The sequence below is a fragment of the Acinonyx jubatus genome, chromosome A2, assembly GCF_027475565.1.
Source record: "Acinonyx jubatus isolate Ajub_Pintada_27869175 chromosome A2, VMU_Ajub_asm_v1.0, whole genome shotgun sequence".
Classification (NCBI taxonomy): Eukaryota; Metazoa; Chordata; class Mammalia; order Carnivora; family Felidae; genus Acinonyx; species Acinonyx jubatus.
In genome coordinates, this window is record NC_069383.1 from 80,724,512 (window position 1) to 80,750,862 (window position 26,351).

Below are 26,351 nucleotides of genomic sequence, written 5' to 3' on the forward strand. Positions count from 1 at the left end.
TCTGGTAAAGTGATGACCAGCTTTTCTTTTGAAATCTTGGATTCCTTGGGTAAGGGAAAAATTAGAGAATATTTTTCCTAATTACATAACTCATTTGTGAACTAATGAAATATCAGGGATTTTTAAATAAATTTTTACCAAACATATGCTATATCTGTAATTCAATGATGCGAAGATCACTTTGAGAAGTGTTAACATTCATTCTAACAGGCTGTTTAGTATTGAGTAGACAAAAGCAAACTTAATTGATTTCAAATTGTTGTGTGCTTTCCTTGAATTCAATTAAACTCTAGGTTATAGACTCTAAGAATATTTTTTCAAATGTGTTTTATATGACTTTGGTTAATTTTGAAGTAGCTCACTTGAGATAAAATCTAGATAAGCATCATTTGCGTTGCTTAATATGTAAGACCATTAGCTTGAAGTCCACAGTTTGACGTGTGTGCGTGGTTGATTATGTGCAGGGCACAATTGCCTTTGCTTTGGAGCGGATTTGGAGGGAAGCTAAGCTCAAAGCAGTCAAGTATATTTATCTCTACAATACAGATATTTTCATGAAAACATTCTTTCAAAGTATACTCCAAGCCAAAAATAAATAATAAAGCATTAATATAAGTGTCTTTTAAAAATGTTTTTTTAACCTAAGTTTGATACTGAATATAATTGAACTATTCATATAACAGTTGGCTGTGAATAATGCTAGACCCCCAAATAGCTTACTTTTAGTTTACATTTAAGATTGCAAGAAAATATCATCAGTTGAAAACAAGGAGATATTAATCTGTAGCAAATTATTTAAATTCATTTGGAAATTACTTTTTATAAAATTTAATTTTTAAAGTGCAGATCTACCATGGAAGATCAGATGATTGGAGTTGGAAACAACTAGCATTTATGTCCAATTAGCTATAAATTATGAAGAAAAAATACAATTTAAAAGTAGGTTCATTTCTTTGGTTGCACTTGATTGATCTATAAATTGTTATGCAAAGTATGACAGATATCCCAACTTAGTTACATATTGAGTCAGTGTAAGGAACAGTAGACAACCAAAGTAGGTAATCAGAAATAAATTGACAAAATTTGAATCAGGTTGAGATTCTGCTTTATTGGCATAGACATAGTCAAGGAAACATGATTTAAAGGATTGTGTCTCAAATACAATTAATGAAGTTATATATTCAAGTGAAATCATATACTACATCATCTAAGATACTCATTTATTAAAATCAGCTAGATTTTTTTCATGAGAAATATATAGGAATATGTAAGAAGTAAGATAACTATTACTGTGGTTGGGGATAATCTAGTGTATAGAGACCAATGATTAACTTATAATTTTTTTTGGTATTTGCTTATCAAATGACTCTTATATTAAATATTTTTTTCATAAGTTTAGTTTTTTAGTGTAAAATTAAAACTATTAAAAACCATAATAGTATCAAGGAGTTTGTGAGTAAAGTTTGTATAACTGCTAATGAAGCTCAAGGGCCAAATTAATATTTATTTTTTAATGTTTGTATAATAATTAGGACATTTAACTTCTTTCTTTAGTTGATGATTAATATTTCTATTTAATTCATCTCCCAAACACGTGTTGTATTTTATGGCATTTAGAAGGCATTGTTTTAGTGTTGAGAGAGGGGAAAAAAGAAAAAGCCTTATCCTCAAGCAGCTTAGAACCTCCTATTAGAGATCAGACAAGCACATATACAGCCACATACCAGGTATGTAACATTGGATTTCCTCAAATTGAAGACTGACTAAATTATGACACATCATCAGTCATCATACTTATTGAGGGTAAATGCTATGGTTAATCACAGGAGGTGACCACGGGACCCCGATCACAGGAGGTCTGGAGGTGAGTAGTGGTATATATGCTATTGGGTCGCCAATCCTACCAGCAAAGATGTAATGGAAATTGGGGGAAAAAAAGTGTTGAGAAGTTTTTGAAGAGAGGACAATCAAGGATGTAGACAGAAAAAGGAAACTATGAGGAGTTGGGAGAACTCAAAAGTACAGCATTGTAGATGCTAGAATTTATAGAAAGCCTAAGTTTATAGCACCATCAACGAATCTTTCAGCGCGAGAACTTGAGAAAGACTGCTCCATCTGCCATTTAGGAAACAACAGTGTATTTCCAGATACCCTTTTACAAATTAGGGGTCTTTTTGCAAAGAATAAAACTTTAAATGAAGTCAGATTCTATGTATTAGGTAAAATGGGACTTGGGGGCACCAAATAATAGCTTTAAAAGACCGTGGAATTACCAAGAACTGAATGGGCTGAAAAATTTAAAATAATTATGTACTTAAATGTGGTTGCATTTCAAAAAGTATTTTAAGATGTCAAGTTTTGCCACATTATAAATATAGAAAGCAGTCAATCAGCTCTTCAGTCGAATTCCTAAATCTGTGACTGCATGGAAAATAATTATTTAATTTTAATAAAAAATTGTAAATATATTTTAATAGTAGGCTACCAGGTGAGTATGGCACACATGTTCCTAACAGTAGTGTCTGGGATCCTCTTAGAAATAAATGTTTCATTTATTTATTGAATGTCATAGAAATACCATGTTTTCAAAAACATTCGCTTGGTTTTCAAAGCCAGAAGCCACATAGTAGTGGTTGATACAATAGTGGGAAAGTGACAGAATCTTCTGTACTGAAGGAAGACATTTTCCTTAGATGTTAGTGATAGGTGGAGGTAGTGGGGGAGAGGTGAGAAAGTAGAAACTAAAGGGTTGAGGTTGAATAAAATCACTTCTGAGGCATACTCACTTGTTCATTGATTCAGTCACTATCAAAATTTCTTCTCATTTAAAATTTTATTTTATTTTCCTCTGAGAGTTTGAACAGGTGTGTACATTATTTTTTTTCTAAGTTACTCCATGGTACAAAATTTTTATCATAGTGTTGGAAATGATTTTTCTCATCCTACTGGGAGTTGTATTTGAAATGCATGAATGGCTAACAAGTCTGGAGCATGTTGGTACTTCAGAGCATCTTCTGTCCTCTATCATCTGTATTAGTTGTGCTTGCAATGTTTGATATTTCCTTGGTCTCCAAAGCCTATCATCTGCGTCGTGAAGAAACAGATTGGTTTGACAAACCCAGGGAGTCTCGTTTGGAAAATGGACATGGTCTGGATCGCAAACTGCCAGAAAGATTGGTCCACTCTAGACCACTTAGTCAACATCAAGAGCAAGTAAGTGCTGTATTGAGCAATCTCTTTTAGATTTATCCCCCACTGCAATTAAAAAAAATATATATGCCATCAATCAATCAAGCACTCATCCTAGAATGGACTCAGTATCATTTATCCTAAAATGCGTGGGACTTCGGTCAGTCTTCATAAAAAAAATTGTTTTTCCAGTAACTTAAAGTACTAAGTACCTTATTGAATCACCCATGGCGATTGACTTTGCAGCAATGACTGGGCAATTTAAGTGATTCAGTCCTCCAAAAGATAATTAAGTTTGTACAACCTACCCAACACTGGTATACAAGGAGAATACATGTAGCTCCTAAAGAACTTACGGAATATTGGGTAAAATTGGTGTGGATAATTTCAGTGCTTTCCAATAACAGTGTGTTCAGGTGTTAAGAAATATAGCAATTAAGGGAGTGGACCAAACCAGGTCAGCTGGGACAGGGAAAGCTTCACTTAGGAAAGAGGAGAATTTATATTTTAGAGTCTATTATATGGACATATTTGTTTTATATTATCTTTGTATTTTATCATCAGAAAAATGCATAAAGTAGATAATATTCATTAATATCTATTTATAGATGGAATTAAACTTAAAGATAAACTTCACAATTAGATAAATATGATACCAAAATGCATGGCCATATTCACTTTAGAACCAATGAGGTGATGTTTGTATGAATTTTGAGAGACACTTAGGAGATCAACATTTGGATAAATTGAAGGAGACTCCTGTGTTAAGCCCAATGGTTTTAAATCGATTCCCTTAAGAGACAGATATTTTCAGACTGTGTACCCATAATCATTAAAATACCCACAGAAGAACCAGTTGACTTATTTCATATACATTATTAATTCCTAAACCATCTTGTCAGATTAGTGATTCTTTGATATAGAAGACAATTATTTTGAATGGCAAAGGTAAACCATATGAACTTACTGTACCTTACTTCAATGTTTGTTACATTAAAGTATAAAAAAGATGACTTTGCCCATATACGTACTATTGAAAAGATAATATCTATACTCAAATTTTACTTCTTCCAAAGCAATTTCAGTTTTCATGGATAAATTTCTTGCTGCTAGATAGGACTTCTGGATCTCCAAATTTTGTTCTGTTTGGTTTTATATATATTTTCTAGAAATCTTGGGATTCTTCTTTCTATATTATAAATATTCTTTTACTGTTTCTGATATCTTTGATAAGATTTGGCTTAGATCCATCTCCCACCCACCTCTCCTCTGGTAACCATGGATGAGTTGATGGGTCAAACAGGATAAGGGCATTAAGTAACACACTTACTGTAAATAAATAAGTATGTAAATAAATATTTTTAAGAAAGGCTTTGTGTTAGGATTGTGTTTACCTCTATATACATGTCTATATACTTCCATTTCTTTCCACTTCATTAAAATGTATCAGGTAATTGATGTATACTTTTCTTAGCTTACCTTGTTATTATTAAAATTGTATATATAGCTGGAGTTCAATCTCACCAAATAGAACAGGTTGGAGAGCAAGAAAAATTAATAAACTCATTCTGAACATGTTTATGACGTATAAACTTAACTCTTTTTATCTGCAGTTATGAAAATAATCTGTCAGCTGAAACTAACTTCTTGAATATATTTTACTATGAGTTTCTCTCTTATAATGACTTACTTTTTATATCTTCCCTGTCTCATTTGTTTCTTTGAAGTTTAGTATTTCCCGCAAACCTACATCAGATCACTGAAAGCACAAATCCTTTAAAGAAATCTTAATAAGATGAAATATATAAACTACAGAGCTAGAAAATAACTTCTATATAATTATTTCCCGACACTACTATTTCCATGAATGCTTCGAATAGTCTTGGCCAACTAATTTATTCAACCAATATTCTTGGAGGATACATTTTAACGTAATCTATGTCCACCTCAAGTGTATTGTATGTAGATGAAACATTAATAACCCTAGTAGTACTGTTTAATTTTAATTTTCTGTTACTAACATCTGCCTATTTATGATTTAAATGCACTGAGGACATAATGCATTCTGTTTAAACAAAATATATTTATAAACCCATACAATGCCAAAATTAAGCAGAGAGAGTATATTTAAGAATCATTTCATGAATTTCTTACTGTTTTTTATAAAGTAGAAAATGTGAGGGTCTTTGTTAGAATTATTTATAGGTAAATGTAATAAAGTAATGTGTATTTTTTTGTTAAAAGTTATTTTTTTACATTTATAGATTTATTACATTTTTAAAAATTTATTTCATTATTTTGAAAGAGAGAGAGAGCACAAGAGAGGGAGAGAGAGCATGGGCAGGGTAGGGGCAGAGAGAAATGGAGAGAGAATCCCAAGCAGGCTCTGCACCGTCAGCACAGAGCCAGACATGGGGCTCAAACTCATGAACTGTGAGATCATGACGTTGGCCGAAATCAAGAATTGGATGCTTAACTGACTCAGCCACCAAGGCACCCCAGTTTATTGCATTTTTTAATTTTGATGTCTAACATACAAATGAAAACCTACATATGTAGTTACCAAAACCGCAAATATACAGAATTAGAAACTAGTTATAAAGTGCACAGCCATATAATCAATATACAGACCAAGGAAGGGAAAGTTGTCTGCCCCCCAGATACTATTTTGTGCCTTTTCCAGATTATAATCTTCAACCTCCTCCAAACAAGTAACAAATATGTAACAAAGTAACAAATAGTGTGACCACTAATTGCTTTGATTTCCTTATAGTTTTTTCTCCACAGAAGTTACATAGAACACAACATATGCTTCGATTACATTTGCATAAAGTACAAAATTAATGTGTTTTGGCTTTAATATTTATCTTCAAATACTCTTTGTCATTAAGTCACCATAACTGTATTTTGGTCTAGAGAGAATAACCCAATGGCATTCTCATTTTATTCATTTGTTTGCATCTGTAATCATAAAAAGGTAATATTGAGCTCTTGGTACTAATAAAGCTGAATGCTTGTATTTGGCAACGTATGCATAACAAGAATCTATACCCATAAAATGCTCTGGAGGCGAAGTAATAAACCCAGACTGACTAGTGCAAAATGAATTTTTCTGCTTTTTTAAAAATATCTTATGTAAAAATTCAAGAGACACCCAGAAAACTTTTTCTGAATGTTTATTAAACTCAAAATCATATGATTATTCAAATATATATATATATTTACATATATATACTTTGAATATATATAAATATATATATACTTTGTATAGATATGTAAATATATATACTTTGAATATATATATAAATATATATACTTTGTGTGTATATATATATATATATATATATATATATATATATACACATATACACTTTGAAAGGAAACATATATGGATTTTCCTTCTTTACCTCATCTCGAAATAGGGCTAATAGCCCTCACAGGGTGAGTATAAAGGTCAGCACTTCCTGACTAATGCCAGCTGCCTCCACGTTCTGCACTAATACACGTGTCTTCTGCAGTCCTCATGCAACTGCAATATTGAGGTACATTAAACTCTTCTGTGGAAGCCACCCTCCCTTACATTCGGGGCCTTTGAATGTCTTGTTCCCTCTCCCTGAGTACTCTTCCTCTTCTCCTTCCTTGTCGAACTCTACTCATCAGTTAGGTCTCCGTGTCCTGTCTTACAAGAAGACTTCTCTCACACCACCACCACCTCCCCACAAATTGGGGCAAGTGTTCTTCCCTTGTGCTCCAATGGTTTTGCAGGCATTATGTCACAGGCTGAGAGCTCCCAGAGAGCAGGGGCTCTCGATTCCATACACCACAGGGCCTAGCACAGTCCTTGGAACACAAGAAGGATGCTCTCATCCCTGCAGCTCGCATGCATGGTGCTTAAGAGAGGGAAAGGATGAATGTCTCTGTGAATAGCAGATATGTTAATGCAAGTGTTATCATTTCATAAGTTTGAAGGCTCAGTTATTCATGAGAATATGTGTAGGCAGGAAGAATTATCCTTTTGCTGGGAGGCATAAAGATGATAGTTCTTTCAGTGCAGAATCACCAAAAGACAAGGCCAGAGACCAGACTCTGGGGGAGAGGTGTGGGCAGTGCTTCACATCTTGCTCCTACTCCTATTTGACAGAAGCAACATGTGCCCTGAAACTCCATCTCCTGGGGAACTCTGAACACTCACCTGCAGTGCTTAGGGAAAAGCTAAGATTCAACTAGTTCATACATGGGAGATAGATACCACTGCTTTTCTACACATTTTTGGTCACATTGATCATAATTATGGCAGTTTTATGTTTTTGATTTATTAAGTGAGTTTGTGTGCTGTTAGAGACAGTCTCTGAAACTATATGAGGTGTTAGGAGATGTTCTGAAAGCAACATTTTATAGAAATGAAGATGCTAACATCCCCTCTACTAACATCGTCATAGGTACAATTTAGAAGGTGATCATTGTTAGCTGATAAAATTCTGGGGAAAAATTTGGAAAATCCTACTTGTCTCCTAGCTGTGCAAGAAATGCATTGAGATTACATCCAACTCTCCCTAGTCTAGAGATTTGGAAAGAGTAACAAAAGGTGAAAATGTGTCTTCCTACTTTATTTTTGACCAAGTGGAAAACGTGACTTTTTAAGATGGTTGTTAAATAAAACATGAAATTAAAGAAATTTAAAATAAAGTGAAATAATACCAGTTTTGCTTATCTACAGTATCAAACCAAGATTCATGTATATCTAATAGTTGTAGAATTTTCAATGCACATGGTTTAATTTTTAGTAAAAAAAAATGAAGATCTTTAAATGTGGATTGAGGGAAGTGAAAGAACAGAAGTAGAAAGAGAAAAGATGAAGGGTGGGGGGAGTAAGAAAGGCAGAGGAGAGAAGTTAAGAGTGAAGAAGAAAGGAGAGAGAGGTAGAGAGAGACTGACAAAGAGGAAACAAGACAGGAAGAAAAAAGGAAAATGTATAGACTCTTTTCCATGAAAATAAATGAGGTTTTCTTTTTTAAATGTTTTTAATTTATTCTTAGAGAAAGAGAGAGAGAGCGAGCACATGAGCAGGGGAAGGGACAGAGAAAGAGGAGAGAGAGTCCCAAGCAGGTTCCTGCTGTCAGCACAGAACCCGACATGGAACTCCCGCTCAGGAACGATGAGATCATGACCGGAGCCAAAATCAAGGACTGTTGCTTAAGTGACTGAGCCACCCAGTTCCCCCAATAAATAAGGTTTTCATTAGTTTACAAAGTTATGGTAGTATGCATTACTTAGGTTAACTGATTATACTTACCATAATAGGTTTATAATCTTGCAGACGACATTTCAGTTTTACTTTGAAGAAATCATATACTATTCCTGGACTCCACAGGATTCTGCTGTTGTTTGGGGAATGTTTTCTGTTCATCAGAAACCTGATTAAGCTTATTCTTTCCTAAAGAGAATAAAAGCAAAAGGCTATAATTTAAGCTTGCAGTTTTCAATGCATATGTTACTTTTAATATGTAAAATTCTAGCGATAGAATTCTAACATTCTTACATCTGGATTTACACATTAAAACCACTCGAGTATTCAAAGACCCTTCCTCACAAAGTCAACCTCTCTTGAGTTCTAAATTCTATTTAATATTTTGGTTCAGTACTCTCACACACTTCTTCTTTTTTTGTTAATGTTTATTTGTTAATTTTGAGAGAGTACATGTGTGTGCTCAGCCAGGGAAGAGGGTTGGGGGTTGGTGCAGAGAGAGAGAGGAGAGTGAGAATCCCAAGCAGGCTCCGTGCTGTCAGTTCAGAGCCCCACGTGGGACTCATCTCATGAATCGATCCATGAGATCAAGAGTCAGAAGCTTAACTGAGCCACTCAGGCACTTCTTAAACTTCTTTAGTAAACTTAATTTTGTTTGTAATTTCATTCACATTTTTCCAAGGTGATAGAAGATTTCATCCTAATAAAATCCTATTAAGGCAGATATGAGCAAATATTTCACTGTTTTTATCTTTCATTATTTCACAAATCTCATTTAGAAGCCAAGTTCCATAAAACAGAAAACACAAGTTTGCATTCACTAATTTCTTTGGTTTCAGAAATCTCATTTTGCCAAGGGGAAACAGATAATGATATCTTTTATTAACTAAACCAACACACTTAAAAAACAAGTCTAATCCTGTATATTACACTTTGTCTTTAAACATTGATTTTTCACCTTATCACATATATGTCTTAGATTATACAGATGAACGGGAAGACTGTGCACTACATCTTTCCTCACGCAAGGATAAAAATAACAAGAGACTCTAAGGATCACACGGTTTCAGGTAAGGGAAATCAAATGACCTACTTTTTTATTTTAATGTGAGACTGGGACATGTGTTTGGATTTCAGCTTAGATGGCTTCCCAAATTTTAGAAGACACTGCTTTTTTATGTCAAAGATTGTGTTTTGGGAGAATTTCCAAAACTAAGCAGACTATGCACTTGAACATAAAAGATTGTAACGGCACAGTCATTAATATGACACGTTACTGATTGGTACGTCTTTAGGTCATTTTTTTCCATTAATTGCATTTTCAAAACATACATGGCATTATAATACTCCATGATTATTTCCCTATTGAGCAAAATGGTGACTGGTTTTAGAACTGTAAAACATTCTTTTACAGGAAATAGGGAACTGCCTCTGATTCTTCTAAGGAATAAATCCCCCTCTGCCTTGTCACTTTGAACATTATCAATTTCCTGAGTTTTTGTTTGTTTGCTTGTTTGTGTTCTTATGTAAACCAAGGCTTAGGACACATTTCTAAAGGTTTTTATTTTGAAATAATGTGAGATTCCTACAAAATCCTGGGCCCCCCAGAAAATAGTACAGTCACTTCTTCTGCCCGTCCTTTACCTAGTTTCCCTAATGTTAACATCTACCTAATCACAATAAGATATCAAAACCAGAAAGTTAACATTAATATGATGCTATTAAAATATCTACAAGCCTTATCTAGTTTTTGAGTTTCCCTTCTGACCCACTAAATTCTTTTTTTTTTTTTTTTCTGGTCCAAGATCCAATCCAGATTCCAAATTGCCTTTAGTTGTCATGCTTCCTTCATCTCCCCCGGTGTGGTAGTTTTGCATTCGTGTTTCATGACCTAGATGCTTCTGAAAGATGATGGAAGTTTTATGTTACAAATTTAAAATTTTTGTTTAAATCTTTGAGACTAAATATAAATTCTGTCAAAGTTAATGACTTTTTGAAAGATGAACAGTACCTATATTCTCCCTCAAGTATATTCCTTGTGTATATAGACACTGTATATCAACAGAAAATATTCATAAATATAGATGTTCATATATACATATATATAAGTATATGTATAGGTGATATATCTAACATGGTATATGTGCTGGAGGGTTTTTTTTTTCTCTTTAAGGACTGATATAACAAAGGACAAAAACAGGTATTTTTTTATCAGTTCATTTGCTATTGTTCCTTGCACATTTTAGACCATGGAGCATGTGGATGTGGAACAGGTTTTACTTTGAGCAACTTTACTCCCTTTATTTTCATAGAGAATGAATCGATTAGGAATCTAATGTTGTTTGCTTTTAAGATTGGTTTTTTTTCTCCTATCAGAGACAGATATTTTAAACTTCCATAGTTTCACTGCATACACACAGTATTTTAAGTAGTGATGAAAGTCCCAAGGGTGAGTTTTAAAATCCATGGGCTCTGTGGATTGGAATAATTACTGTGGAATAACTCTATGGAATAGTTACTTCTGCAGACTATTTCAGTTCCCTCCAGCTCATAAAGCAAAACAACATAGTGCTTCCCAGCAATGCCAAAATTTTTTCCACTGCCAGCAACAGAAATCTTCAAACTGGTTTACTAAATCATCAAAACTCTATGTTAATGTATCTTTTTTCTAGCCATATTCTTACTTTTATGCTGTATTAATCATTCCCTCAACCTTAGTATTTGTCTTTTGTAACTCATTGTTTTAATTTGCTTTCCTTTACCACAATTAGGAAAAAAAGCTTTAGTAAAAAAAAGACAGAAGTAATACGGTTGATATCTCGTTGTAAATACTCTAGTCTGAAAGCTAGATTCGGTTTCCTCTGTATGTAGGTTTTACGAAATGAGAAGCAAGAATCATTGTTTTGAATACATGTGCTAGTAGTATAGTGTATCGTCTCTCTGCATGCCCCTTTTCCTTTTGATATTTACCTAATATAAAAGTAAAAATATTTTCCCCATTCTATTTCCCTGCATTAATTACTACTGAATATATTTTCCATGTGTCCTTGGATAGAATGGTCTCATAGTAAATTAAATGTTCTGAAACAACTCGTGTTGTTTTTAAGTAAGTCCTCAGTACCTCAAAAGGATTTAAGTACAGGTATATGCACAACTGGAGTGAGAAATGACTTCTTTAGCAAACGATGCCCAGAAGGTCTAAGCCAGTGGCAGGCAAGCCCTTAGGCAGAGCATTTGTGCCAATCAGAGAGGCTAATCTCTCTGCTTGCTGTTTGCCACTCAACCAAAAGCCTGTTTTGCTTGACTAAACTTTTGGTGATATTAAGGATTTACTGTCATTTTTTAGCTATGTTGTACCATTTTTACGTTAATGTTAAGGGCATATTTTTTTGAGATACATACTAAAATGTCTCCAGAAGAAACAATATTTGGGATTTCTTTCAAAATTAGTTGCATGGAGAATGATGAAGGAATAGATGAAAAAATATTGAGTGTGGTTTGGTAATGGTTGGAGCTAGAAGACTGACCACCCTGGGTTTTAGTATTGGCCTCCAGTATTTGTTTTATGTGCATGCAGTTTTCCATAATAAAAAAATGTTAAGTTTCTGTTTGTTTTTCATATTTAGAGAAAAAGAGCAATGGCCAGTAGCTTCATCAGTGGTGAAAAAGCTATCTAAACTAACAATTTAAATGCCTTTATAAATAAGATGAGGTTGTAAGCAAGAAAAGAGTGAAGAGAACAGTAGTGTATCTGTTCTCCCAAACAGAGGGCCAAATGGCCATGAGTGCATTTTCATCTTGGTTATAGAAACTCATTGAAAGTAGAAGTACTGTGTATCTTCTATAAGAGTTTAATAAACCATTCTAACTGGAAGTAGCATTAAAATATTTTATAAGAATTATACAAAACAGGTATACCTCATAAAAAGAGAAAATATATTTTTATTTTTTGGAATAAAAAATAATTTCAAAATAGGAGACCAGAATAGACAGTGTGTGGGGCTTTTTGTTTTGTTTTTTTGGTTTTTTTTTTTTTGTTTGTTTTTTTTCATTGTTTCTCCCGTGTGTTTCCCAAAGTATGAGCAGGAAACTCTCATGGTTCCCAAGATTCTTTCATGAAATCCACAAAGTCAAAACTATTTTCATAGTAAATTCTGAGAAACACTTGCCTTTGCACTCTCATTTCCTTGTGAATATGCAGTAGAGTTTTTTCTAGAGGTTACATGATGTGTGCATCACAACAGACCGTATACAGAGCAAATATGAGAATTTACCTGTATTCCAGTTAGCTCAATATTAGGCATATTTGTAATAATGTAAAGCAATACCACCCATCTCTTAAGTGTCCCATTTTTAAAATACAGTCATTTTTTACCAAAAATGTCATTATTTTAACATAGAATGAGTTTATTAGTTTACATTCATTAATGTTTTAAACTCTCACTTTTAATTTATAATACAGAAAATATATAGAGCTGGAATTTATAGGACCAAAATCTCTTTGAGGTCCTCAGTAATATCAAAGAGTATAAATGGCTCATTAAAACCAAAATGTTTGAGAACCATTACTCTAACGATATTTATATAGAATTTAAAAAATTATAAATAAGTTTTTGTTCTTCCTATAAAAACTCATGCAACATAAAACATATTTTGCAAATGTTTTTATATCTCATGTTAGATACACTTTTAGTTATTTGTTAATATTTACTGATAGAACACCCCTGGTGTGATTTACATTGTGTTCATTGCAAGGGTAATAGAATGAATACAACACAGACTATTATCTAAAATGTTATCATAATTTGGTAGTAAAATCTGAAATGCAAGTAATTATTACAATAGAATTTTAGGAACAACTGAGACAAAGTCATGGAATTTATAAAACTTTTATTGTTCATACCTATACATACATATATGTGTGTCCACACATGTATATATATGCATCATTATTTATATTTTTGTGATGTTTGCACAGAGAAATACATGCATACAATCTTCTATTAAATGATCTGTAATTTTTAGAAAATAGATCCTTTATTAACTGTAAACTTCACAGGTATAGGTGCTGATCAACAACTGTATAATGGTTTTGAAAGTCTTTATTCAACCAAACACAAGGCAACAAAATGAAGAGAATAGATAGTGAATTTTAGAAGAAAGACCTGAGTTAGAGTTCAACTCTGTTGCTTATTTAAATTTTGAGAATAAATTTGCTCATCTGTAAAATAAGACCAACTCTATGTGTCTCACATAATTTCAAATGAACCCAGCACAAAATCCTGTACTTACTATACACTCAACAAATGTTATTTCCCCTTCTCTTAGAAATTATCAGGAAAAAAAAGGAGAAAATGTAACGCTAAAGAAATGAGTCTGTCTTTTTTATTTAAAGCCATCTTATGGCTCTAGAAACACAGCTGTTTCAAACAAGCCAAAGAAATTCTTCTGATTTCAAAAAAGATAATTTGCTTATGTATAGTTCCATAATGGATTGGCTACATCTGCACGGCTAGAAAGACTAATTAGCAAGTGTACTAGTGAAGAACACTAAATATGTTTAGGTTCAAAAGACAGCAGTATCTTCAGTGAAAATCGTGGCTCATCTTCTATTCTTCGTTAGTCTACCAGCTTTATGAGCTTTTAGAAACAAGAGACAAATGTAACAGGTCTCCTTGGATCTGAGATGGTAGCAATACCAAATATGGATAGCTTTTTTATTATTATTTAAACGCTTTAATAAGGCATAATTTACGTAAGTGTACACATTGTAAGTGTGTACACATTTGTAAGTGTACAAATGCACAAGTGTACAAATCAATTACTTTTAGTGTATTTCGGGAGTGTTGTGACCATCACCATAGTCTTGCGTTAGAACATTTCAGTCATTACAAAAAGTTCCCTTGAGCCGGCTAGCAATATCCACCTTCAACGCTCCAGCCACAGGCAGGAGATTTACATTCAGTATCTACGTTTGCCCTTTCTGGGCATTTCATATAAATTGAATCATATACTATGCACTTTTGGTGTCTGGCTCCTTTCATTTACCAACATTTTGCAGTTTATCTATTTTATCACATGTATCAGTCGTTTGATCTTTCTATAGCCAAATAGCATTGCATTGTTTGGATATTCTCCCTTTTTTTTTATATCCATTGAATTTTTCTCAGTTTCAAATATTTGCATACAAGTTTGAGTTTAACCATATGATATTTTTTTAATGGTTTCCTAGAAGAGGAATTGTTGGGTTCTATGGTAAGTTTCTTTTTAACTCTTCAAGAAACTGGCAAATCGTTTTCCAAAATGAATATACCATACTATGTTCTTGCCAGCAACATCTGAGGATTCCACGTTCTCCATGTCATTGCCAACACTTGATAATGTTTACCTTTTGGGGTGGGTGTGGATAAGAACTCTTTGTTTTAACTTCCGATTTCCTAATGACCTGTGGTATTGAGCATATTTCAGGTGGTTATAAACAATGCCTGTCTCTTCTTTGGTGAAATGTCTGTTCACATACTGTACTCATTTGGGTTGTTTGTCTTCTTACTGAGTTGTATGAATTCTTTATATATTTTATGAATTCCATTTTAATGGAATTAAATTTATCAATATGTTTTTTCCTGTACCGACCAGGCTGAGCTCTTGACAGAGTATTAAGAACTATCCCAAGGTCACAAAGATTTTTCTCTTATTTTTTTATACCAGAAGCATTATACATTTAGCTTTATGACCTATTTTGTGTTGATTTTGGTATATGGTGTGAGGCAGAAGTCCACGTTCTTTTTTTTTTTGTTTGTTTGAAGCATAAATGGATATCTATTTGTGTAAGTACCTTAAAGAAAATCCCCCCATTGAATAGCTTTGGCACGTTTTGTCAACAACAATCACCATTAATACCAGGATTTATTTTTGGTTTCTCAGTTCTATTCTCTTTGACTATGTGACTAACTGTTATTTCACCACTAGTATAATTTATTGTTTCTTACTGTGTTTTATTAAGTTTTGAACTCTGGTAATATAAGTCCCCCTTTTCAAAATTGTTTTGGCTATTGTAGATCTTTTTAATTTTAATAATATTTTAGTATCAGCCTGCTGGGATTATGATAGGGGTTGCACTGAAATTATAGATCAATTTGGAGAGAGCTGCTATATATTTCATTGAGCCATTTCATCCATGAACATGTAATATTTCTTCATTTACTTGGATCTCCTCTAATATTTTTCAGTAAAGTTTTATAGTTTTCCGTGTAGAAGACTAGCATTTCTTTTGTTGAATATGTCCCAATTATTTTATTGTTTTTGTTGCTCTTATAAATGGTGTTATTTCTTAATTTCAATTTTGGACTATTCATTGCAGTTTTATAGAAATACAATTTATTTTTGTATTTTGACCTTTTATCTTATAATCTCACTAATGTTGTTTTTAGTTCTATTAGTTTTCTTGCGTGGAATCCTTGAGATTTTCTGAGGATGCAAGTTCATGTCATCTGCAAATAAAGACAGCTTTATTTCTTCCTTTCCCAACTAGAATAGTTAATTGAATTTTTTTCTTTATTGCACTTGCTAAAACTTTGTGTACAGTGTTGAACAGAATAGTGAGAGCAGACATCCTTGCTTTGTTCCTCAAGAATATTGACAACTGATTGTAATGAGAAATCAGGGACTCTGCCCTATCCCTGCCATAGAGTTCCTTCCTCGCCTCCCCTTTGTTAATACTTACTGGAAGAGATTTTTTGGCCTAACATTTTAAAAAGCTGATCAAAAGTGTTTAAGAATAGCTTTAAAAGCCAACACAGCTAGTTAAACTTAATTTTATGTTTTTTTCAAATAATAGTGGATTACAGAGACGAGAGTTACAAGAGAAAGTGTAACTGTCACTCCAAGAACATGTATGTTCCATCCTAACTGCTGGAACTTGAACAGATTCTACAAGGTGGGCCTTGACACAGAAATGTCTCCTTTCCAATTCAGGAGAATTTCCTCACTTTTATTCTCATTTTAAGAGTATAGTTATATATGACACAGTTTCTCATTTTAAGAGTGCAATTATATATGATACAGTTTCTCATTGTAAGCCTCTCAAATTATTTTTAGGGATAAACTGAGTATAAACTTATAGAAGTGAAATGTAGATCAGGTGGAATCTCTTCTAAAATTACAATTTCTTTCTGGTAAATTTTAATGAAAGCTTGCATTCATTTTCCCAGTAACAAAGGAATGCTTCTTTTCAAGGCCCGTTCCACATGAAAATAATCACTCCTCCTGATATCTATCAGGATAAATATTGCTTGTGCAATTCTGTTCCTGCTAAGGAAGTACTTTGCTTCTAACTGGAGATAAGTTAGCACATTTTTCTATGCATCTTTAATAAGATTAAGTTTAAAGGGATTAATGATTGATGCCATGAGGTGAGTGTGAAGACATTCCAGATATTTAACCTCCAGGAGAGGAGGACAAATGGTAATGTTAATGTGAAATTTAAGGTTGTAAATCCAAAATGTATGAATTGGCCATGGAAAATTGGGCAATAAGAAATGAGATTCATTGAAAAGAATAAGGATTTATACTGATCTCCTGGAATATCTTCTTGACAAATAGAGTAATGAGAAAAAGTATATAGAAAGAACAAGGATGTAGAAGTAGTCATGGGAAAAAAAATAGGCTCCAATCTTAAGTTCTTTACATGCTGGACAACCTAGGTAAGTGTCTAAATTTCCTTCATCTTAGCTTTGTTGTCCTGAAACGTTATGGCTAGTACATAACATTAAAAGTGGTGGAAATATTTTCTTTTTTTTTTTTACTTTTTAAATGTTTTTATTTTTGGGAGACAGACAGAGACAGAACATGAGCAGGAGAGGGGCAGAGAGAGGGAGACACAAAACCTGAAGCAGGCTCCAGACTCTGAGCTATTAGCACAGAGCCTAACGCGGACCTCAAACTTGTGAATCTTGAGATCATGACCTGAGACCAATTCTGACACTTAACTGACTGAGCCACCCAGGCACCCCAGATATAATTTTTAATATAAAAAAAGTGTAAGACACATAGACAAAATTCTTGAAATGTTAGTTGTTTCTATTTGCCTCTATCTCTGAAGATGATACTAAAGAGTTTGAGAATAATCAAATAATGTATTAAATATAAAACAATATCGGCATGGCATACAGAAACCAAACTTCATCACTTCAAAGTCATATATTTTGAGACATCTGATAGTTAAAAGTTCAACATATCTGATGTAGTAGAACATTGGCTGAAAATAAGAGCAGCTCTCTTTTTGTTTAAAGTACAATCTCACTGGAATGTTGGACTATTCATAGCTGGTCACCTAGCAACGTGTAACATTCCTTGTCCTTTCCAGGTAGTAGTAACAATGTTTAAAATAGAGAAATGAAAATAACCAAACAAATTGTATTATTTCACTCTTTAATGGAAAGTATCTCCTGATAGATACTGGAAAATAGAAGCTGTTGAACTACCTCGAACACTGTCTTCACCAATAGCAAATTGATTTGGATGAGAACAGGTTTAGACTATAGCGAAATAATAATCTGGACACCTAGATTTTATTTATATGTCTGAAGTGACTCATCAAATTCAGAACTTTTCTCACCTAATCAGTTTCTCAGTTCTTCCCCCAAATAGTAGTAATTATAACAATTATTATGCTACCAGGCTTGTAGGAACTTTGTTCTTTATAGAGTTGCATAGCAAGATAGGAGTGTTAATCCAACTACTTATTCATTTAACAGCAGTATATGCAGTTCATATTTGTATATAGATGTGAAAATACAAACATTATTAAAACTATAATGCTAAAAAAGTAACAATTTCATCTTTGTGATATATGATAAAGATATAAGCATGGCATCAACTTTTATGCATCAGTAGAAAAATAAAAATTACCGTAGACGAAACAAAACATCAAGTGATCAGTTTAATCAATCCCAGCTACAGATTAAATGGTATGCTATGATCTGTGGCCACCTAAGCCAAAACATTTCCTCTCCTTAGTCTTGACTGAGAAATGTTGGTTCCCAACACATTTCCTCTATCCTGATGGTTTCTTCTCTTAAAAGCCTAATTGCAATCCTTCCCATCACTCTCCTCTCTACAACTGAACAGGGTAAGGCGGTGTTGGGTGTGCTGCTCTCAAATCCATCCCTTCTGATTCTAAACCAGGTGCTAACCAGGCAGGAGATGCATTGCTGGTCACTTACTTGGACTTCCTTCTAGCTTTGCCATATTACCAGGTGTTGCCATGAGCATTCAGCCTGGCAAAGCCTCATTTTCCTCATGTATAAACAGAGGGGGCTTTGTTTTTTTCTTTTTATTTTAAGATCCACTGGGATGATGTAATTTTAAGGCATTTTCTAAGAATAGAATAGAATACAATTATATTGTTGTTAACACTCTTATCATTGATGCATTAGACTGACTTGGAGAAAAATGTGTATTTTAGTATTTATCCATTCAATATTCATTCAGTTATATATTGAGTGTTGCCTAGATACTGTATGCTTACTACACATTCTATACCAGAATCTCAGCTTTGCAGAACTGAGCTCTTCCTCTGTTTATGCAGGAAAAAAAGGTGATTTTTTGCCCTATCTTCCCTTTCATTCCTACCTTCTGTTATTGCTCAGTCACTGTGGTAACTACTATAGGCACAAATGTCTCCCAAGTTTTGCTACCAGGATAATGTCCATATATATTGTGTGCACAGAAAACCACTTTTATCTTTGTATTTTCTATTGACATGTAACAAATTACCACAAATTTAATGACTTAAAACAGCACACATTTAGTATCTCACAGTTTTCTTGGGTCAAGAAATCCAGGCACAGCTTAACTGGAATCTCTGGTCAGGATCTCAGAATGCTGCAGTCTACGTGTTGGCAAGATGCATTCTGTTCTGGAACTTGGGGATAGTCTTTCAAGCTAGCGAGCGCGGTTATTGGCACAATTCAGTTTCTCCCGTTATGGGAGTAGACTCCCCTTTGCTCCCTGGCTGTCAGCCAAGCCACTCTCAGCAACTAGAGACTCTTGAGCATCTTGCCCTGTGGCTCCCTCTGTTACCCTCTCACACATGGCAGGTTCCTTCTTCAGGGCCAGCAGAAAACTGTCGTCTTAATGGGCTAAGGGAATAAAATCATGGTAGTGACTATCGCATTACCTTCGTCAGCTCCTACTGGTTAGAACCAAGTCACATGTTCCTCCTACATTCAAAGTGACTTATTGGGAGTCAAGATAGAATATGTCTTCCACAATCTTATAGTATCTCCAGAAGTACAGAAGGAACACTTATTCATAAGTATTTAATTACAATAGTATTCTTCTTCCTACTTACCTTTTATTAAATAAAACTGGCACTTATTTTGGAAAGGTCATCATAGCATTACAGTATTATGAGTTTAAACTATTTTATTTCCACCAATAGTGATAGGGTTACATGAGTGTCTCCCAATACAACAATTTTCTTTAACATACATAGTAAATGACCCCGCTCCCAGTCCTAGGTTGTCATCCTAAGATCAGTATCTAAACAAGTAAGCATTAAGGCCATATCTATAAATTGACCCAATCTTCTAATTTTGTAACATCCAATTTCATATCAAATAATTACTTCATTTTGGAAGTACTGCTAAATGAACTAAGTTTTTTTATTTCCTTTTATGGAAGTATCATGCAAACCCCCTCAGATTTTACTTTTATGATTATAATTTTGCATTTGCCTTATATAAGCTAAAATAAAGAAAACAATCCACGTGTTATTGAATGAACAAAACATGATTTTTGTAGTGTGGCAGTCCTGGGAAATTTTCTTGGTGGACATTATTTTTGAAGTATTTCAGGAAGAGGAAACCCTATGTATCCTTAATAAAATCAGTATACAAAATATCTTTTATTTGAAAGATGTTAAACAAAGCCAGACTGCCGATATCTTTTGATATTTATTTGTGACTTTTTTGCATATATATAATGTTTTATATGTACATGTGTGTATATATATATGGAACATTGTGTGTGTGTGTGTGTGTGTGTGTGTGTGTGTGTGTGTGTGTGTGTCTTTGTTATTTCCCATGACAATGGCCATTTCAGTCATGGGGCAATTCAATGGGGGGGGCCCATCTCCTCTACTGTGATGTGAGTATGAATAGCCTTTTATACTTGCTTTGTGTAACATTTTTATCTTAATATTAACTCACATTACATTAGAAAAGACAAATGTGAACTTTTGTTGATGGAAATGTGACAAAGAATGTTCTCTTTGAATCTTTCATATATGTAAAGGATATATATTTAAAACTAGAAAAAAGGATACTATACAACAATTGGCTGTGTTAGAAAAAGCTAATGGGAATAGTTGAGTTTGTAATTTGTAGACTGAGGTTTAGAGTCAGATTAGATTTTGTATTAATGTGGTGCTTCCATTTTGATGCTGCTGGACACAGTCAAGTAGGGATTGCTGTTAAGGCAATTTATATGTGTTGTATTTGTAGGAATGTTTTTCTCATAAAGTACAAAAATTAGTAAAGATAAAGGAAAATGGTGAAGTAATGAAATATTCTTTAGGTCTTTAGACTCAAGTATAAGTTCATTAATGTAGCATTTGGTAAGACACAAAAGGGAAATTACTGTGTTTTTAATATGTTAGTTTATTTTCCTAAATATTTACATAGATAATTTATAACAGAAATTAGTAGGTGAAAGAATATAAAAATAAACTTTCATAGCCTCACTCAGGAGTATAATTAATGTGTAAACTATAAAAATAGAGTCAATTAAACTATCCTTTGGAAACTTTTCCATTATCCTTAGTACTTCATTAACACTAATATTTATATAGATAATCTTTCTTCTTCTTCAGCCCAATGAATGGCATGACTAAATTGCAATACATCATTATCCTGTGATAACTTTATTGTGAATAATAAACTCCATTGATTTAAAGACTACTATTAATAAGATAGTGTGTTCACTTACAATATTTTGCTTTTCCTTGTTGCTTAGATGTAGTATGTGGTTTTGTCAAAATGAACCAAGGATTTTAATTTTGTCTAAACTTAATGGTCTAATAATTGTAATATCATAATATTTTCATATAACATTTTAAAATGAAAATAATAACTTTCTTTTTAATACTTTAAAATACCAGAACTTTTAATGTAACATGTTAATAAACCAATAAAGGTTAAACTAGATTTAAACTTTAAATTTAAATCCAAATATAAAGATTTTTCCTTAATATGCTCATTTTATTTTATACACAGCTTATTTTATTTGTGTTTTATTTCAACTTTTTTGATGTACCATGGACTTATAAATTTGTGAGATATTTAAAGTGCACACTGTGGTGATTTGATTTACGTATATATTGTGAAAAGATCCCCCCCCCCATCTAGTTATGACATCCATCACCTCAGGTATTTATATTTTGGTATGTAAAAACACTTAACTTCTTCTCTCTTAGTAAATTTCACTTGTACAATATAGTGTTAAAACCATAGTCACAATGTTTTATATTAGATCTTCAGAACTTTTCCATCTCAGAGCCCCTGGCAACCACTTTTCCACTCTCTGTTTCTATAAGTTTGAATTTTTTTCTCACACGTATATGTGATACTGTGCGGTATTTGTCTTTGTTTGTCTGGTTTATTTCACTGAGCTTAATGTCCTCAGGGTCTATCCCCATTGTCCCAAAGGGCAGGATTTTCTTTATTCTCAAGGCTGAATAATATTCCGTGTGTGTGTGTGTGTGTGTGTGTGTGTGTGTGTGTGTGTGTGTGTGTATCTCACATCTTGTTTATCCAGTCATCTGTCACTAAACACTTAAGTTGTTTTCATATGTTGGCTATTGTGAATAGTGCTATAATGAACATGAGTACAGATATCTCTTTGATAGCCCATTTCATATCCTTCCGATATATACTTAGAACTGGGATCACTGGATCATAGGATAATTCTATTTTTAATATTTGGGGAAACTCCATACAGTTTTCTATAGTGGCTGTCACCAATTTACATTCCCTTGAGCAAGTACACCAGGGTTCTCTTTTCTCCACATCTTTGTCAACACTTGTTATCTCTTGTTTTTTTGATGATAGCTATTCTGCCAGATGTGTGGTATTATCTCATTTTGGTTTTGATTTGCATTTCCCAGATGATTCATGATGTTGAGCACCCTTTCAAGTACCTTTTGGCCATTTGTATATCTTTTTGGAAAAATGTCTATTTAGTTTCTCTGCATATTTTTAAATCAGATTGTTTATTTGTTTGCTGCTAAGTTGTATGAGTTCTATATATATGAGTTTTTATGTTTTTATATAAACCCCTTATCAGGAATGTGATTTGTAAATAGTCTTTCCTATTCTATAGGTTGACTTTCATTTTGATGGTATCTCATGAATCCTTTAATCTATTTTCACTCTTTTTCATTCTTTTTTCTCATTGCTCCTCTCAGGTGACTTTTACTGCCCTGTTTTCAAGTTAACCCATCTTTTCTCTACTTCTCTGGTCTGATAGTAAACCCTTCTATGAATTTTGCAGTTCATATATTTTATTCTTTAGTTCTCTGATTTCTCTTTGATACTTTGTTATATATTCTGTTTGTTGAAATTTTCACATTGTTCATGTATTGTTCTCCTGACTTCATTGAACATCATTATTTTGAACTTTTTAAATAAATAACTTTCCTCCATTTCATTAAGGTCCTTTTCTGAAATTTTATCTAGTTCTCTTTTTTGGAACACATTTCTCTGTTTCTTCAATTTTTTTGACTCTGTGTGTTGGTTTCTAAGCATTAGATAAAACAATCACATCTTCTAGTCTTGATGCAACGGTTTCACGTAGGATTTAAACATTATGATTCAGGGGTGCCTGGGTGGCTTAGTCGGTTAAGCGTCCAACTTCAGCTCAGTTCACGATCTCATGGTTTGTGGATTTGAGCCCCCCACCCCCACCCCGTGCTCTCTGGTGACAGCTCAGAGCATGGAGCCTGCTTCAGATTCTTTGTCTTCCTCTCTCTCTGCCCCTCCCCCAGTCGCACTTTGTCTCTGTTTCTCTAAAATAAATAAACATTAAAGAAATGTAATCATTAATGATTCAGCTTGGCCTGTGCTCTTGGTTGTCTCTCAAATCTTAACGATTGTTCGAGCTGCCTTCTTTGTTCTTGATGGCTCCCAGGAGTTGAAGGTATGCCAAAACGTGTTTTGATGTGGGTTTTATTTTGTTTTGTTTTATTTTGTTTTTTTCTCATGGACCCATTATGTAGGAGTCATCAGCTAGTTTCTGGATTTTTTTCAGAGGGAATTGCTCCATGTGTAGCTGTAGATTCGGTGTGTCCATGGGACGAGGTGAGTTCAGGAGCCTCCTCTGTTGTCATCTTGGACTGGAACATTAAAAGTGACTACCTAGTAGTATATTTACCACATAATTAAAACATGCATAGGGATTTGAAAAGACTGGTATATTTCAATTGTAATCCTAAGGTTATTAAGGTAATACTTTCTCGTAATGACTTGCTACCTTTATTGTTGGATGTCTCTTTTCTTATAAATATTCCCTACATACTTTAAAGGATTTTTGAAAGTTAGATTTCTCTGTAAGACCCCCTCAGTAACATCTCTGCTTATTTGTTGTGAAATTACTGTAATTTCTGACAATCCTTTTTAAAGCTTCTGTGTTCTCTTTGGTAACTACCGGTCTCTCTACCCTGCCGTGCTGTTCACTCGAGCAAAACCCTTGTATTTTCAAGGCATCTAACTAAGGAAGCATTTTGTTAATGTTTTGAGATAGAATAGAAGCAGGGAGGCAAAGGATTTTGTGTTGATAAAAATTTGTCCAAAGTTGAAAAACATTGGTAATATAGAAACATCACTTATCAAGGACCATTTAAATACAAGCCTTTCAGTTAAAAATTAATGTTCCTTCTTGAGTTTACCAGGTCTTCTCTTGCATTCTGTAACTTAGATTTGAGCTGGGGTGTTTTATTTTCATAGAGGTATTTTTGTTTATTTTATCTGCATTTACTACCTAAAATATCAAAGTGAAGCTATAGAAATGTTAAAATGTCCACACTTAAATTATTACAAATCATATAAAGAAAACTTCTTATGTCCCCACTAGCATGTAACTACTATAAAATAAGCAAAAAAAAAAGTTATACTTTCTGAGTCTTTTTATTTTCTATCATTCTATTTTATCACAAATTTTAATATTTCTATGCTACTTTATTGTATACATGAAAAACTAGCAACAACCACAGCAATGTCAAAGCAATTTCAAAGCAACAGGAATTCTTGAAAATTTACTATGTGCTTGAAGTGGTTTCTTTACATATAAAATCTCATTTCCCACAGTATTGTCACGGCCGTACATTACTTTAATTTTACCAAAGATACTGAGGCTTATAACATGTATTTGTATAGTGTTTTAAGTATTAGAATTCAGTGGTATAAGATGTATCTTACACAATTAAAGAAATGTTGTGTTGCACTACTTTATTAAATTAGCATCAGCCTTATATTTTATTTATTTTTGAGAGACAGAGAGACAGAGCACTAGTGGGGGGAGGGGCAGAGAGAGAAGGAGACACAGAATCCCAAACAGGCCCCAGGCTCCGAGCTGTCAGCACAGAGCTCGACACGGGGCTCGAACTCATGAACCGCGAGATCATGACCTGATCCAAAGTCGGACGCTCAACCGACTGAGCCACCCAAGCGCCCCAGGTTGTGCTACTTTATTAAGATGGATATAATTATAATTTTCTTTCACTGATCCTTTTCTACAGGGTTTTAGGTGTATTCAGTCACCAAAAATTAAATGGTAGTAGGGATGCAACTACTTAACTCTTAAGACATTTCCATCTATAGAATGAAACTATAACCAAATCTTTAAAAATAGTCACTTATACCAATGAATAGATTTCAGAGTTCCACAACTACTCTTTTAGCTATACCTTTACAAGGTGTAATAACCCCATGTGTAGATTCTAAACATATGCTATGCCATATATGATATAGTGCTGAAATTGTTTTTCATGGGTTATGTTTTTATTCTGGTTTTTTTAAGCTTAAAAACAAATAAGTAAAACCAAATGCCCTGAGCACTCTCCTATACCCTACTACAGTGTACTCTTCTGAGTGTAGCATTATAATAAGTTTTGATGTATGGAATGATCTTGAACATATGCCTATATGCTAAGGAAATGTCTTAAATCATCTTTTGGGATCTCAGACTGACATGTCTCAAAATTGATAAAGACACACCAACCACATTAGAAATTCAGCATCTGTGTGTGTGTTTATGAAAAGTTTAACAAGTAGTAAATTACAGCTCTGAGGGATTCAATCATGAAAAGTGAAAGCAAATCTTTTAAGAAACTATTATTACTTTTAACAGATAAATTCCGTGGCCAGCTATTTTAAAATCCTCATTTTGTAATTTCCAAAATATCCTTAGCACACTAAAAGATAGACTAAACTGATTGAATCAAGAATGGGTAATAACTTCTTCATTTGTTGCCCTTTATTTGTATCTATGTAATGTTTTATTATATAATCAGTCCTGGTGAATTCTTTAAGACTACTGTCTAAGTAAGAACTCAACTGTTGGTAAGCAGCCTTAGTTGAGACCAAGTCCTATACTAGATGATGTTCTGTACTCACACAGCTATATTCAATGTGTATCATAAATTAATCTCTACTCACAGGGGTAGCAATGGACCAAGATACTGGTGACAGAAAAGCTTCATTAAGTAAAGTCAGAGAAGGCTAGTATCTTATTTAACTCTGACCCATTGACAACAGCAGGAAAGTTAGATGCATACAGTTGATTTGCTTAGTTTTTGGTTTTTTTGTTTTTCTTTTTACTTTGAGGCTCAATCTTCAGAACACTTACCTTGGTAAAAAAA

General features: G+C 33.5%; 1 protein-coding gene and 1 long non-coding RNA gene across 13 annotated transcripts in view; one reads left to right on the forward strand and one right to left on the reverse strand.

The window, feature by feature from the left end:
• PCLO (piccolo presynaptic cytomatrix protein) overlaps positions 1 to 26,351 on the forward strand; it is a 419,937-nt gene that overhangs the window by 265,804 nt on the left and 127,782 nt on the right. For 10 of the 12 annotated variants that reach the window (XR_008296881.1, XR_003424548.2, XM_053218536.1 and 7 more), the window contains exons 8-9: positions 3,077 to 3,213; positions 9,414 to 9,504. Coding sequence is in view for 8 of the 12 variants with exons in the window: in XM_053218536.1 (XP_053074511.1) it covers positions 3,077 to 3,213; positions 9,414 to 9,504 (228 nt within the window). In the remaining 4 variants the exon portion in view is untranslated. Of the gene's footprint in view, positions 1 to 3,076; positions 3,214 to 9,413; positions 9,505 to 23,743; positions 23,794 to 26,351 lie in introns of all 12 variants that reach the window. The other 2 variants (XR_008296882.1, XR_008296883.1) reach the window with 1 other exon arrangement.
• Positions 2,712 to 19,641, reverse strand: LOC113603022 (uncharacterized). Its single transcript, XR_008296884.1, has 3 exons — positions 19,254 to 19,641; positions 8,483 to 8,623; positions 2,712 to 3,255 (listed from the first exon to the last, which is right to left on the reverse strand). It is a non-coding gene; the product is annotated as an uncharacterized LOC113603022 (long non-coding RNA).